A 13,680-nucleotide genomic window follows, 5' to 3' on the forward strand; every position below is an offset into this window, starting at 1 on the left:
GCTGCTCCCTAACTATGCTCAGAGTTCTAATAATGGGACGACTTTCTAAGGCACAAAACATTCTGTATATATTTGACCATGGAGTTTTATATAGCTCCTAAGACAGGTCAAACCAGCTGAATTAGTAAAGTTGACCTGGACATTTCCAGACTGAAGTGAAATGAGAGATTTTCCCAATGATTTTAATGGTAGTTGGCTTGGTTCTCAAATTGTTCCTGTTAATTAGTTACTACCCAGAGGCTATACAGATGCATTAGTCATGTCGAGCTTTATTATGGTCCATAATAACACATTTTATTCTAGCAGAGTCTCAAACATTAGGACATTTCCCTTTTACCGTGAGAAGTTCCTTAAAAACAATTCAACTCAAAACCTTTAAAATGTGTCTTGAGAAGGGTTTAACTTTAAATGAGCTAAGTTGGGTGTCCAGTCGTGAATACAAGCCAGTTGAATGGCTTTGCCTGTGCTGTTTCTAGCACACTTGGAGCAATGTGGTACCAGCAGCAGGTTGGTGTGTGTGTCCACAGTCAGTGTGCAGGGAAAGAGGGACCTGGGGCTGTCAGCCAGCTCTGGAGATATCGGCAATAGCAGCCTAATGGAGAAGTGCCCTGAAACCTGTGACTACCCAGTACCCCCCAAAGTCCTGCTGTTGGCCCAAGGCAATCAGGGAAGCAGCTGAGCTCTCTGAAATAGCTTCTTTGCCACTAAGTCCCCTGAACAGCACAGCTCAAAAGCACAACCACATCCTCTCTCTTTCTTCTCTCTTTTTTTTTTTCTTTTTTTTTTTTTTCCCCAAAAGAAATGCAGACTCAAAGTACAAACCCAGCATTTATCAGTGTCCTCCAGCACAGTACTCCCCCATCCCTGGAATACCATTTTTACTGGGCCTTTCCTTGCTGTGTGCCAGCTCATACCCTCCCCATCAGGCTCTGTGGTAATTAGCCATGCACAGGCCTAAGTCCTTAGGCTTGCTGCTATGTCAGCTCCTTCAGCTGAATTGAGACATGGGGAAGAAAAAGCAACAGTCATAAAACATCAGTAACACAGAAGAACACTAGGCAGTTTGCCCACGTGTCACCCACACACCATTTGCAGCTGCTTATCTCTCTGTCATTTCTTCCAGGAGCAGATCCACTGCCCGCGGATGGTAGGTGCTGCATTTGCTCCTTCACAGGAGATGTGCTGCAACCAGTCGTGTGGTGTCTGCTGCTCCAGGTTGCTAACAGCCCTTGAAGAGCTCTTTAGGGCCAGGCTTAAGGTAAACAAGCCCTTTTGCTGATCTCATTTGGTGCTGAGGCTCCCTCACCAGCTCAGGATTAAGGTAACTCTCCTCTACAACTAGCTTGTTCCAGTTACTGTCATGTTGTGTTGAGTCGTGTTTAGTTAAGCCTTGCTACAGAGCTGAACTGAGTGAGGTTTATCTGCTGTACCTTGCTGTTTGTGCATCCGTCAGCGGGGCTTTCAGAGCCTCACACAGGCTTTCTGCTTTGATGATAACCAAACCCCATTCCCCACTGATGGATAACTGATGAGATGATGCAGTGGCAGCATTTCCACCCAGTGACATTTGCCCTGAAATGTTAGCAAGTAAATAAAACATAGGTCCATGTTTATGGCTGTTGTCAAGTCTTTTTTGAAATGTTTTCCTTTTAAGTCTAAACAAACTGTCTCTAGAAGCTTGTGTTTCAAGGGTCTTGTTTTTGCTGCTGTGCTCTGCAATCTTTCCAACTTGTTTACAATCTGTATTTAAGTGAAGGGCTCAAGAGCTGACATCTGCTGTCTACCAGCACTGACAGCCAGATATGTATTTACTGTGTTTTACCATAAACACTTCTATTGATATAGTGCAAAATGGCATTTTTTTAAAAAAAGCTTTACACTGTGCTGGTACCTTTTACCTTGTGCTGGTACCTCTTCGGCAATGTCTTGTCCTTGAGTGTATTTGCTGTGTTACTTCATTTCTACCAATTTCTCTGAATTGTCAGGTTCATGTGAAGCCTTATTCCTCCCACTAAGGTAATGTTATCACCTTGTGGACAAAGCAAGCTCAAGAGAAGAACATTTAGGCAAAATTAGGAGAACTTCAGGTTTTGGTTGTTCCAGGAACTCCAGCAGAACAGAGCTTTGTCTTCCTGTACTTTTATTTCATTTCTCTCCTTATTTTCCTGGAACATGGGTTGGAGAGCTGATAGGAGAAATGAGGAAGACTATAAGGCATGCTGGAAGCATTGGTTTTCATTCTTATGCCTGCCAAATTTTTATATCACTAGATAAGCTTATTAGTACATTTTATAGCACCATCACTGCCTTATTGCCATTGATTATGTGCTGTGTCACCCTTGATGTTTTAACAGCTATTTAATGTCAGATGACTCATTGTTGTCAGTCGTATGGGAGGAAAAATAAAATAGTACATACCCTGGGCATGCTGTATGTGTGTGCTACCTTGTGTGCTGGAGGAATGGAAAAAAATGTAAGGAAGTACTTCCTGGAATCTGGAAAGCATAAATGACAACATCACTGGGGAATCCACCCAAGGGGATGATTTTCTTGAGAAAAGCCTATGTGCAGTTTGTTTTGAGTTCTGGTGAAATGTGTTTGGGGATTACATACATTATTAAAAGGAAATAAATATAATTGTGAAAAGCAGCTTCTCTGATTATATTGGTCTCTACCTGGAAAGAGAAATCAGATTAAGTGTCTCATTGTATCTGAAGTCTTTGAAATAAAGTAATTCCCTAGCAAGACACTAGCTGCACACTTATTTTAGATTGAAATATCACCCATCTATTGACATATTAGGGCAAATAAAATAATCTTTAAAAATAGGAGTGTTTATATCTTGTGTTTTTGTTTGTTCAATGGGTGAAACTTTAATTAAAATATTTTAAAATCTCTTGCCCAAACATTAAGCTATTACATCCTTTAATAACCTCATTTTTCCCCCTCCTGTTCTTTCTCTGAATAGATCCTTTATCTTGTTTCAATAACTGAAAGCACACACAACATTCTCCAGAACAGCACAGCGAGTTTTCATCTGCAGGAGGCTGGGCTGTTGCAGTAAGTTTCCAGGTTTGTCAGAGATCTGTTGCATAATTTTGACCAAGCCAAGGTTCTGATTAATTGGAGACTGAATAACTTCCTTTTTTTCTGTCACTGCTCAAGTACCTTTGGTCAAAAACCTCTTAAAAATTAAGCACATTTTAGGTGGCTGAGAATGGATGTGTGACAAACACCATTCTGCTTCAGACCAGTATGGTGCCAGAAGTAGCTGTGCATGCTATAAAATCATAGCAGGTTTTGTATATAAGATGCTTCTCTCTGATGAGGAGCGGCTGAGGGAACTGGGTCTGTTCAGCCTGGAGAACCGAAGGGTGAGGGGAGACCTTATCGCTGTTTACAACTACCTGAAAGGAGGTTGTAGCATGGAGCGTGTTGGTCTCTTTTCCCAAGTAGCAAGTGGTAGTACAAGAGGAAATGGCCTCAAGTTGTGCCAGGGAAGGTTCAGTTTGGACATTAGGAAACATTTTTTCATGGAAAGGGTTGTCAGGCATTGGAACAGGCTGTCCGGGGAAGTGGTTGAGTCATCTTTCCCAGAGGTGTTTAAAAAACGTGTAAATGAGGTTCTTAGGTACATGGTTTAGTGCTAGATTTAGGTTATGGTTGGACTCAATGATCTCAAGGGTCTCTTCCAACCAAAATGATTCTATGTCATTAGGAAAAAATCTCTTCACGGAAGGGTTGTGAAGCACTGGAACAGGGTGCCCAGGGAAGTGGTTGAATCATCACCAGGTTCCTGCACTGTAGTCCTCAGAGCCTGGGAACACAGATTTACGCAACACATAGTGTGTTTGCGGATAAATACAAATGAGAGTGTGTATTGGTCTGTGGTCCCATTTCCTTCCTTGCAACAGGACCTCTTCCAACAACCGTGTTATGCTTACAGGCGGGACTGGTTTGTGTTATTTGCAAAGTGCTGCTAAGTGTGATCTACTAAATATTAAAAAATACTATTGATGTTTGCATTGGAATCTAGGTATTTAGTAAAATAATTTCGTCTATGATTTCCGGTAAAGCCCACATGGCTTGAAAAGTCTAACTTCAGAATTCTTTGTTGATTATTTTTATTGAAGCATGGATCTTTGCCTTAGTTCACCATAAAGTGAAGCATTTTATTTATGATAATAGACAGTTTGGGGCTATAGGGGCATTATAACGTTGCTGGTGTAGATACAACTTTATCGGAAGATACAAACATGACCCGCAATAGAAACAAACACCAAAGAGAACACAATGAAACGTTCACTGTTTACAAATCACTTCATTACTACAGACACCAAATGGCAGTTACTGTAAGTAAATCAGTTGCAGAGAACTGACTACATTTAGACAGGGAATTGGGAACTTCTGTTTGGGGCTTCATCCACAACTCCTTAGTAGTAAAAAGTTTAATGTCAAGCATTCTTTTTTTTATCCACAAAACAATGCTAACCAACAGACATCAAAGAATAAAACCGAAGGATATCAACGCCTTTACAACTACTTTTGCAATTATCTTCTTGATTAGGTACTTTGATTTTTTTATACATTTCGTCAGAAGGTAAATAGCCCAAAAATCAGCAGCAAAAATATTACAACAACAAAACAAGTAAATACAGTGCCAATGTGTCATGTTGAATACAAAGAGGACAAACAATGATAACTTAATCATATAAAATGACACAGAGCTGAAATACAGTGCACTTAAATACCTACGTGACAAAGAATGTTAAATCCTGTACTTAGTATGTAGGTTTTTGAAACATAAAATCTGAAAAGTCTTTGTGCTTAAACTTTTTTTCCTGTTAAACAGAATTAGTTGCTTACTTCCAATACTGCCACTGTAACTGATATTACAACAGATCACGATTTCACAGACACGTCAACATTAAAACATTTACCTATGAGAAAATAAGTCACTTCTCATTAGTTCACAGTGCGAAAAAGTGGTGTACACTCTGTCTTGAGAAAGGCTTTCAGTTATTCATCCAGCCAGTCGCAGAATAGTCCTGATACCAGATGCAGTGCTAGTTTTAAAGAATGGAAAGCAACACATCACATGTTGGGAGGAAAAAAATAAATGTCTCGTTTCTTCATGGATATCGTCTAAGTGACCTTCGTCTTCTGTTGTAGAAATGCCTGAGCCCATGTTGCCGTGAAAAATTCATCATGTAATTTTGTTTGCGAGTGCTGTTAAAATCAAAGGGTGGAGGGAAAGAAGAGTGTCAGTTTCTTTTATATGTACTTAAATTCTTTCAGAGCAGTGAGCTAGTGGGAGAGATTCTTCTTTGTCCTTGCATGACCTTTTAAGCCTGTGTAAAGTGATATGAAGTGCACCCTTTGTAGAACAGCAAGGTACAAGGCAATTGAGAATCTGTCCCACTCTGCTTTTATTTACAATTTATTATCTTAGGGAAAGGTTAAGAACTTTCAGCTAATGAAAACTGGTGCTGCCTAGGGCCAGATTCACTAAAGCTGTATGCACTTCATACCCTCTTAATACAGGGCATTTCTCTTCAGTGGTTTTATACTCCAGTTATCCTGTTTTCAAGCATTAGCTGGTTTATCTTGAGAACAGAAAAAAAGCTTTACTTCATTATCTTCCATTTTTACCCATATAGGAAGTGTAGTACAACACTTTTATTCAGACTTAATGTTTCTCTCCCCTATACACCTCCATCCAAAATTAAAGGAAGACCTGGGAAATAAGCATCATCACATTGGGAGGAGACCAGGCAAGAGATACCCTGACTGCAGCCTAATTGAAGAAGGGACACTTGCTTGGAAGACCTACCTGGAGGACAAGACCTATCCTACCTGACATAGGTTTCTACTTCTCCCACTAAGGGAAGATGGAGCCATGAGAGGGCAGCGGTGGATGAGACTTTGGTACCTGAAACCAGTCTAACTCCCACGGGCTGGATCCCACCTTCAGTTTCCAAATTTCAGCAGCTTTGGAAATGAAGCTGTAATGTCTGTGGTGCATCCTCGTGAGTCCACTTATGGCCCATGCAGACTTGCATACACCTTGGAGAGAACTGCCTGTGCAGCACCACAGACCTTCTACATCCTCCTGCCTCTGCTGTGGCAGAGGTCTGCAGAACAGCCACAGAGCTTTGTCTGGCTGTGCCTTTTCTTGGTCCACTTATATACATATTAATACATATCCAAACCCCTAGCACATGCACACAAATACAGGTCTACATAGATCTGCAGCCAAACTTCATTCAGAATTACGTGAGAATGAAGAGGTTTGTGAATTCTGGAGTTCTGATAAAGGCTGTGTGATATCACTCCTCTGAGATCTGCAACTTGCAGTGCACTTGGCCAGACATGTCAAGCAGCTGAGATGTTTCTATAAGAGACAGTGACTCTTGCACTCTGCACTGTGGAGTCACAAGGTGTGGAAAAGACCTCTTGATTGGAAGAACTACTTTTAAAGATAAAAATAGTGCTGTCAAACTCTAGGCTTTAGAGCCACTTGACCCCTTTTCTCCACAGTGAAAAATGGGATACAAGAGGCTGTCATAGATCCAGTCAGAGGATGCAGTTTCCGTAAGAGATCAGATCACAGCATTAACTGCAGACCCTGAGGACAACTCCAAGGGGTGTGAGGAGCTTCTCCCAGGAGGAACTGCTGGTGACTGCGTGGCCAAGTTTTCTTTTGGTTTCCAGGGGAAAGGGACTGCAAAGTTGTAGTGAATCTGTGCAGTCTCAGGCTAATTTCTGACTCCCTCACATAATCCTCTCTGCCTGCTTAGGACTTTGTGCTTCCTAGCTTTTCTTGCAGTAAGAAGGATGCCTAGCCTGAGTGTCTCTACTCCAAGGGACTGGATGTCACCAGGACCCTCCAAAACAAGAAGTCCATCAGAATTTAAAGGTTATCTCTGAAGTAAAGGCCTGCAGTGGACATTACAGTCAACAATTCTCCTGTTTTTGGGTGCAAGGCAGGTTTTCATTTGTGAGTTTTCTCTGTAAGAAGTAAATACTCATATTGTAATCAGTCATACTTTCCTCTCTAGTGCATAAGCTTATTTTTAGTGAATATGGCCCTTAGGAAAAAAGAATAATTGCATGCTTTACAGAATACGTCTGATTCTCCAGAGGCAAAGATAGATTTTGCTGTAGTATGCTAATTTATTCTAAAAAAATATGTAAACCAAAATTATGCCCTTTTCAACAGCTGATCTAGAACATGATTGACTAAACTGAATAAAAGCAGTTGTGTCAAAATGTGGGTTATAAACCCCTAAGCAAATACAAGTCGCTTGGCTTCGCCCAGCTCCTGGTGGCAATGAAAGCAAACAGATCTACACTCAGCACAACTTTTGGCACTCCCACAGTACGGTAGAGCTCTAGAGCATTTGGCAATTGAGAGAGTGGTTAATGTTTGAGATTGACTTCCCCTGACTCCTTCAAGTGGAAAGGAAAGGTCTGTGCTGATTTGTGAGAGTTTTGTGTGAGAGAGTGGCAGCGCTGAGTTTATATAGTTTTAATGCCACTTGGTAGCTCAAGTGCAAAGAAGCACTGAAGATCAGTCTTTATTCTGGTCCTGTAGTCATCTCAGTAGAACATCAGGCCCCACTCCAATGCCAAGTGCCTCACTGAGGAAGGCAGGAGGGAAATCATGACCCCAAACCCGCTCCTGAAAGTTGGTAATGAATACTGAAAGAGGCCTGCATCCTGTCTTCCCTTTAATTCCCATTGCCTGGAAAGTGGGTGGTTCCTTAGACACGGGGCCTTTAGGGCGACACCCCACATCTCAGGAGAGCATCCTAACCATGAAGTGGGGACTGAACACCTCTCTGCTGGGAGGAGGCTGCTCTGCAGCCAAAACACAGGGGACAGGGGTCTGGGAGAAAGCACTGCCCAACTTTGAGTGGCCTTGCTCTAGGTACATGGGACCAAACAGAACCTGTCAATGTGTTTGGCTGAAAAAAAAACCATTTCTATACTTGGTTAAATTTAGGACAGAGTTTGGCTGTGAGAGCCTCAGCCTAGGCAAGACTTGGACAGCCAGGGCACATGCTGATCTACAGTCCTTGGCGTAGGGGCCTTCATGTCCCCCTGTGTCCCGCTTGCCTTTGGTCAGTTCACGTTCAGCAACAGCTCAGCAGAGATGCTCAGGACTCATTTTGGACACTGCTAGGTGCATCTGGGCTCTATTTCACTTCAAATGCCTGACCATTTTGTATCTGCCTTAAAGTTTGATGAAGATGTTGAAAACAATGAACAAAGAAAAAAGAACAACAAAAAGACAGGAAAATAAAGAACTGAGAAAAGGAACAAAGAATGAGTTACATAATAACTTAATAGAGATTTACCTTTTTCATGTTTATCATTCTGTTTTGTTGTTTTATAAGATGATCAAGAAGTTACAAAGAAACATATATATATATATGTCTTAAACACCAGAGTAGTGCAGTGTGTGAAAAACAGGAGAAATCTTAATTCTCAAGCATTAAATGCTTCTTTTTTTACTTGCACGGACATGGTTCAAACTTGTCCTTGCCAGCATCTGAGATACACTTCCAGCTACTGGTTGGATGCCTCATAAAAACTGCACTCCTGCTATAGAAAATGCCATGATTTTCACTCTTGCTGTAGGTAAATATGTATAATCTATATATTAATGTATTGTATCATATTGTATAGTATGTGTAGTCTGGCATCCACAAAATCAGGGTAGGTCTATATTTATTTTTTTTAAATTAATTTTATATATTGGTAGGAGGCAAACACTGTATAAGAGAGATCAATAGTGCTTTAAAACATCATGATAAGAATTCTATAATATAGTTTGCAGGAGTACTTATGTATTTATTGCATTTAGTGGATTTAAGAATGCTTTCAGTGCTATGAAAAATTTAATTTGTATTTTCTCAGACTGAGAAAAGGCTTTACCATACGTTTGCTGATATTTTCTTGTTCAGAGCACCCAAAATGTGCTGGACTATATTAGGAATAGACCCCTCCTTCCACAGTGTAGGGTGCAGAAGGAACTTTTGTTTGGGTATCAGCGGCAACTTGGAGGCTGCTTTGTAAGTGCGTAGTGGACTGGTCAGCATCTGCTGAGCCTTCTGCCTGTTCTGTGCATTCACTGAACCATCCGTGGATCAGAAAAGTACAGATCCAAAATAGTTATTTGTGTATTGCTGATGGAGCAAAAAGCAAAAAAGGCAATTAATAGGAGCAACCGCTGCATAATCTGTACACTGCATAATTGGCGTAATCTGATTTTAGTGCATTATTAAATAGAAGATAATAGTGCTCCAATTTATGTAGGAAACCCTAAATAACTTTCCACTGAAGTCCCTGGAGTTATACTAGTTACATGAAAACAATATGCAGCCAATACAGAAGAACAAAATTATGTCTATGGCATGTTCAATAAATACCTACAATAAAGCAGTTTATGAGAAAGAGTCTCTCTGGGTATTTAGTCTTTGATAGTACATTCTGCCTATTGCATGCTTCCTACAGCGCAGTTTGAACAGCAAGTCTGCAATTTAAAATTTATGAAAATAAAACGTAGCCAAATGGAATGAAAAATATGCAGAAAAAAAAAAATCCCAGTATATAAAAGGCATCGTTCATTATTTCTATATTTTTATTTTAATTGACAGGGCGTAATAGGAACTGAATAGAAACAAAAAGATTTCGATAACAAAATGAAGCATGAACAAATCCTCAGAAAACAGCAAAGGCATGCCTCACAGGACTAGGCTTGGGGTAAATTTTGAGACTGAATTACAAACGCTGTGTTAGGAGGGTACTGTGAAAAAGCGATGTGCTCTGACTGAAGTCCTGATGGCTTCTATCCATGACGAGCGTTCTTTGGCTCTAGTGGGGTCAAGATTTGAACCCAGAGCTCGGTAACTCTGCTGGTTAGTGATGTCTATTAACTGCAGCAGCACAAAGCAGCAGAGTCACAAGAAACAAAAGAACTACCTGTGTGTCTAAGGGGCACGCGTGGCTGTGCCACTGTGCAGATTCACTGACGTAGGCTGCCTGGCTGTGGCTTCAGCTCTGCGGTCATTAATTATGGAAAAAAGTGGGAATTCCCTCTTGGAAATGAGCGGCACCACAGGAGGAGAAGAAAAGGAGAAGGAGAAAGGAGAAGGAGAAGGAGATGTCCTTCTCACCACAGGCTCAGTGAAATCCCCACTGTGGTGTGGGGTGAGCTGCCCAACACTTTCTGCTGGGTTTAGCTTCCCCCAACACTCCCTGGGGAACTGCTGCAGGATCAGAGCCCTCAAGAGCTGTGTGGCACATCTCAGAGGGTACACATGATTTTCCACCAACCCATCATTGACAAAACTTTGTGAAAGAGCTGTAGCTGTAACAGAAACATACATTTGATATTGATTCAGGGAAAGCACTTACCTTATTCTAGTGTAAAACCAATGACAGCAAACAATGAAATACAACACAAGTTAGAAAATGCCTTTCAATGCATGCAGCACTGTGATTAGTCATAAAACCCTGATGAGGTTTAGAGGCAATATAGGATTTTTCATCTCTTTTGAAAATAAAAATTGAACAAATTATTTCCTGATATTTTCAAATCAATGTTTATATTTTTATTTTCTATAAAATTCAGCATGCACTTTTTAGAAACATAATAAAAATAGCATAAAAGCACAGACTACATCATAAAATTTGGCATAAATGTTGTGAATATTCAGGTAATTACCTAATGTTTTAAATATTTCTGTTCTTTATTATAAATATGTTGATACTTTAATTTAAATACATTTTTCAAATCATTGCTTTTTACTAAAAAACTGAAGCAGATTAAAATGGTTTTCTACATGAAGATTCACTGTTTGAGCTGGAATCTATAATTTGTATTTTAATGTTGCAAAATAAGGATAAACATTCTTTGCACCAAATGCAACATAAGTTCTCAATAAATCATTTGTGCCAAAAATGATAAAGTATCTTGACAATGAAGAGCATGGGGTGATGGCTATGGAGGGATCTGTTCTGTTATCCAACAGTTAACCATAAAACAGTGGGTGGGGATGATATTTCTCGCATTCTTTACAAAAGTCAAATTCGCTTGGATCTCATAACAAGTTTTGGGGTGCAAAGAAAGCAACATCAGACCCTTAGTGTTCACATTGTTACACTTTAGTTCTCAATACCTTTAACCAGAGTTGAATTTATGAGAGGTCAATAAGGGCCCACCCCGTACCACAGAAATGGCAGTTCCAAATGCACATGCAAAGAAGTGTGTGGTGTCTGTGCGGCAGACAGGCTGAGAGCTGTGCTTCCAGAGAAAAACAAGGTGCAAATGAAATGCAAGTTGAACACGGGCTCTTCTGAGGGCAGAAGTACTGAGGCACTGAAAAGTGCTCCTTAAGTCTGGGCTGAAATACTTTTTCATCCTAAGAAGAGCCACATGGAACACGTGAGAGTTGTGCCCGAAGCTTTCTTTACGAATGGAGAGGAAAAATGCTGCACTAATGAGGAATAATTTGCACTAGCTTTAAAAGGAACTGGACAACTTGATATAATGACTAAAATCCTCTCCCCACCACAGGATAGGAGGAAATCATTTAAATAAGTTGATAAGTGGTTAGTTGGCAAGACCAATTTAATGTATAACATATTCAAAGCAGGTATTGCATTTCACCTGTTTGAAAGAGGTGCTCACTTTGAGCACCATTTGCAGCTGCATCATATCCTTAATGATACTGCTTTTTAATGAGTGATTCAGGTAATTTATTTAGAAGTGGAATGATCCTGAGGGACATACAAAAGCACCAGCCTTTGGTCTTCCTTATCACCATCAGGTATTTTGCATGCATGTATAATCTGGAGGTTAATTTTTTTCCCCAGCAAACTACCTTGGGAGCAAAAAGGAAACAAAGAAATTATATCCTGAAAATGTGTTTGCTGGTAAGAGGATAATGGCCTTGGCCTCAGAAATCAATTAGACTGAACAGAGTGTCGTGACCCTGGCTGTGCATCAGCTGTAAGTGGTACCTGTGCTATGACTTGGCAGCTGGGCCTGTGACAGAATTAATTTCAAATCGTTGGATTGCTGAGAAGTATTGAGCCATGAAAGCAGGTGTTCACTGATTTGTCCCTGGGGTGAACACTGTAAAGAGGAGCAGGGACATCCCCCATATTGGATGGGAAATAAAATCAGGGCAATATTTGTAGCACCTAGGGCATCTCTTTGCCAGCCCACAGGGTAGTGGAGGAAACGAGACATGTAGAAAGCCAGGAATTTCTCTACATCTCAAACCACATCTCCTAGCATAGGTTGGCTTCTTGGTGTAACTCCACATGGGCTAGAGGCTCACCTGCTGTGGCAACGTGGGTGCATGGGTCACAAACAAGCACTTAAACCAGTGCGGATAATTTTGATGGTGCCCAGAGAGGTGTGGGGACTCTCATTCATGTGGGCAATGGAGTGCAAGGAGACCAAGCACAGACTGCATTATACATGGACCATCAGCTGGTCCTGTAGCCAGGGATGCTCATGGCTTTCTGAGAGAAGGTCAGAGTGCCAGCAGGAATTACTTTCAGTTCAGGAGGCACAGATATTTCCTATGGTATCTTTGCTTTGGGAAGAACAAGCAGAAACCTACTGACGCTGCAATGACTTCCCAGAGATTTAATGGAAAGAGGTAATGCCAGCACCTTGGTGAATGGTTTCAGTTCAGGCCTGACATTTCTGCAGCCATGGCAGAGGGCCCTGTGTTGCTGTCAATCGTGGAGTTCTCCTCTGACAGCCTCAGTGGAGGGACAGAGCACCCAAGGGACACTGCCTCCTCACCCCTCGCTGGAGAGCTGCCCAATGGCTTGTTCTCCCCAGGGGCAGGCAGGGTTTCTATGCCTTTCTTTGGAAAATGAAGGCATATCAGGAATGAAAGCTACATCCTATCCCTAGTATTCATGGTATGAATCCTGGTAGTCCTGGCGTGTGCAGGATCATCCAGGGTTAGTGCTACCAGACAGGGATCCAGGCTCCTTTCTGTATGTCTGGAAGTGCTCTGTGGAGGTGTCTTCACCAAGTGCCTTCATTATTCTGCAGGTGAAGAAGCTGAAGTGCTGGGGGGCAAAGGGACCGGTGCAAGGTGGCAGAGTGAAACAGCAGAGCTACAGGAAAACCCAGATGGGAGTATCTATTGACAAAGAAAAGCATGCTTCCCTTCAGAAAGCCTTCATTAAACCCTTTGTGTGTTAACGGCATATAAAATTTAAGAGGCCTACAGAATATCTTAAAGAATTAGAAGGCGCAGATAGAACTTAAGCAAAACAGAGGGGTCAAAGCCACCTGTCAGGTTTGGGCACATGCTGGCCTATGAACCAGATGCACCACAGCACATAATTCTTCCTCTTCTGAGAGCAGCATGTCTCAAGAGTTGTAGCTAGCAGGGCTGGACCTCCACGTCTGGCCCTTGGGAAATACACTGCCATGGCGCTGCATTGTACGTGCCAAGGAAGAAACCTGTCTGGCTTGGTCTGTCTTCCCCTGTGGGTTGTACCAGGTGTCACTTGAACAAATGGAAACTCTCTGTCTGTACTGTGATATTTTAGCCTATGCTCAAAAGAGTCTTAAAGCTCTTTAACAGGAGAAAAAGAAGAGAAGGGAGAAGACACTGTCTGCCCACCTGGTTCCTT

At 41.5% G+C, this 13,680-nt stretch overlaps 1 protein-coding gene across 2 annotated transcripts in view; it reads right to left on the reverse strand.

Annotated features, from left to right (window-relative positions):
- Positions 1–4,107: 4,107 nt before the first annotated feature.
- Positions 4,108–13,680, reverse strand: part of RELN (reelin) — a 287,210-nt gene continuing 277,637 nt past the window's right edge. For both annotated transcript variants that reach the window (XM_082063244.1, XM_082063243.1), the window contains exon 64: positions 4,108–5,229. In XM_082063244.1, coding sequence (XP_081919370.1) covers positions 5,133–5,229 — 97 coding nt within the window. In that variant the 3' untranslated portion in view covers positions 4,108–5,132. The remainder of the gene's footprint in view (positions 5,230–13,680) is intronic.

Source organism: Streptopelia decaocto (assembly GCF_964273445.1).
Source record: "Streptopelia decaocto genome assembly, chromosome: 1".
NCBI classification, from domain to species: domain Eukaryota; kingdom Metazoa; phylum Chordata; class Aves; order Columbiformes; family Columbidae; genus Streptopelia; species Streptopelia decaocto.